General features: G+C 51.7%; 1 protein-coding gene across 1 annotated transcript in view; it reads left to right on the top strand.

Annotated features, from left to right (window-relative positions):
• Positions 1–310: 310 nt before the first annotated feature.
• The window catches only part of STK10 (serine/threonine kinase 10), a 91291-nt gene continuing 89021 nt past the window's right edge, over positions 311–2580 (top strand). Inside the window, exon 1 of the mRNA XM_072990240.2 lies at positions 311–680. Within this exon, the coding sequence (XP_072846341.2) occupies positions 525–680 (156 nt within the window). The 5' untranslated portion in view covers positions 311–524. The remainder of the gene's footprint in view (positions 681–2580) is intronic.

Genomic DNA, 2580 nt, shown 5'->3' with positions numbered 1-2580 from the left:
GAGGTTGCGGGGGGGGGGTTGTGTGTGAGTGGGCGGGGCTGCCCAGGGGGACGCCCTGGGGAAGGTGCGGTTGGCGCCACTCCGGCCCAGCAGGTGAAGGGGCCGGCGGCGCGGCGCGGTCCATGCGCTCGGGGCCAGCGGCTACTCGGAGCTCGCCCTGCCGGGGACGAAACCGGCTCGGTGCCTGCACACCTCCCGCCGCCCCAGCTGTCCGGAGAGAGCCGCCTCAGCAAGGGCGACCAACCTTTGTCGGCGGAAGCCGCCAGAGGCGAGGGCGCCGGGGCTCGTTCGCCGCGCCTTTCGTTCTCAAGGGACCGGCGGGGCGGCGCTTTGCCTCGGTCGGGTTCACCCTCGGAGTCCTTTTCTCGTCGACTGCGAGGGACTAGCGCCTTGGCAGCTCTCTGCCTCAGCCCATCTGGGCGATCCCCCTCCGCTCTTCTGCAGGGACGACCTGCCGGCTGCCTCCTCGCTTCTTCTGACGGATTGATGGTGGGGTGAGTCGAAGGGCGAGCCCAAGCGAAGCGATGGCCTTCGCTAATTTCCGTCGCATCTTGCGCCTCTCCACCTTCGAGAAGCGGCGATCCAAGGAGTACGAGCACGTGCGCCGCGACTTGGATCCCAACGAGGTGTGGGAGATCGTCGGAGAGCTGGGCGACGGCGCCTTCGGCAAGGTGTACAAGGTGAGCGGGGAAGCGGAGGGCAGCCGGGACGCGAAGGCTCGGACGGGCGCCGCCGGGACCGGGCGAGATTCAACTTAGCTCGGCCCCGTCCAGGAGGAATAGGGTGGAATAGGGGTTGAATAGCCCGGCTAGTGAGTCTGAACGCGCGTCTAGGGCTGCCGGATTTACGGACGCACAGCTGCTTTACAACTTTGCGCGTCTGTGTATATAGGAGACACCAAGCGAGGATCCCATTCACAGAGCAGTCAGCTAGGGGCGACCCTGCCTTTTTCGGGGGTTCGCTCCCCTCCGGCGACGTAGCCTTCCCCTCCCACCCCACCATGGAGAGAGATACCCAAGAAAGGCGGGAAGCCATCGGTCCGTCCTGTTCCAACCCTGTTTTGTTTCGATAACTAGTCCTCCAATCATCCTCTTTAAAGAGGAGACCTTCTCTTCGTTCCTTCTTCACTTTAACTCCTCTGAAGATTTATTCGCCCATTCGCGCTCCTGAAACGTATCTACATCCTTTGGTAGGTGGCCCAGACACATGCACAACTTTTGAAATGGGCACAGATCCGAATGTGCTGTACCCTCCGATTTTCATACTTACTTGCTTGCTTGGTTGGTTGAACACGTAAAGCTCAAATACAGCTGCCTATACTGTACAAATATATGCAGGTGTGTGAATTCGATTCTGCACTGTGTCTCCCTGACAGGGCTGGTCTCTTCCAGCTCTGTAGTTCCAAGATTATATTGTTGTCCTTGCTTGTTTATGTGTAGCTTATGTACAAGGTAGGCTCTTACAACCTGTTGTATGCAGAGAATTGTCATACACAGCTATGTATACTGTATAGCAAAGTACTTGAGCGTTAAACATTTGAAGTGAGCAATAGTTGATTTCTAAGGCTTATCTGCTCCAGATTACTGTTTCCCTCAGTGGCTACCTTCTGGAAGTGCACCAGCAGAGCAAGAGGACAGTTGCTGATTTCCACACCCCTTTGCCTCTAGAAACTGGTGTTCAGAAGCACACTGCCTCACATTGAGGATGTCCTATATAGTCATTGCACAAATTTCCTGAGAGTTAACTGAGTCAACCCAGTTGCAGCAAAAACAGCGAAGGTGGCAGGGAGATCACATAAATTGTGGTAGATGATGGATAATGAAGTGCTGGGCATGTGTCAGTCATGTAACCCCACACCTTTCTTGAAGGAGCACACACTCTGAGCATGAGCAGCATGGGGCACTGTGGAAGGAAACCAAGCAGATATTCAGAAAAGAGAGACCTGATCCCCGATTCCAGACTCGTGTAATACTATGGGAAATGTCACACTCACTAGAAGCAGAGTGGATTAGAGAGGAGATTACAACATACACCGTTCTTAAGCATTCTTACATGGAATCTAAGCTGAAAAGAACTCAGTAAGCAACATTCACATCCTCACTTGTTATATCCAGTTCATTAAAGTTTATGCCAGGTAAAACATGTTGGGCTTCAAGATACCAGAAAGGCAGTGTGTTATATATAGCCATCAGAAGAACTAACAGGCACTAACAGTGGCAGCTATTGTCTCCTTCCCTGCTTTCCACTCTTATTCTAGCCTTAGGTTTACAGTATAGGTAAAGTTAAATACCAGCCCTTGAATTTGGGAATTCTTGTCAGGGCCTGTTAGTTATGGTACCAATATTCAACAAATTGTCTTATGGCACCATGGAGCCTAACAAGTTTCATTTGGCATAAACTTTAATTAATAGCTAATTGGAACTAAGGAATCATATAATACCATATATTTCTATGTATAAAACAACACTTTGTCCTAAAACAATTAAAAGAAAAATTGAGGGTCATTTTATACACAGAAGTAAGGGGGGGGAGGGATCAAAGCACTTTGATCCCTACTTTCCCTGTCCATGTTTTGCAAAA

This window comes from Pogona vitticeps, chromosome 2 (assembly GCF_051106095.1).
Source record: "Pogona vitticeps strain Pit_001003342236 chromosome 2, PviZW2.1, whole genome shotgun sequence".
Taxonomy (NCBI): domain Eukaryota; kingdom Metazoa; phylum Chordata; class Lepidosauria; order Squamata; family Agamidae; genus Pogona; species Pogona vitticeps.
The sequence above is the reverse complement of the archived record's forward strand: the minus strand, read 5'-3'. Positions and strand labels throughout refer to the sequence as shown.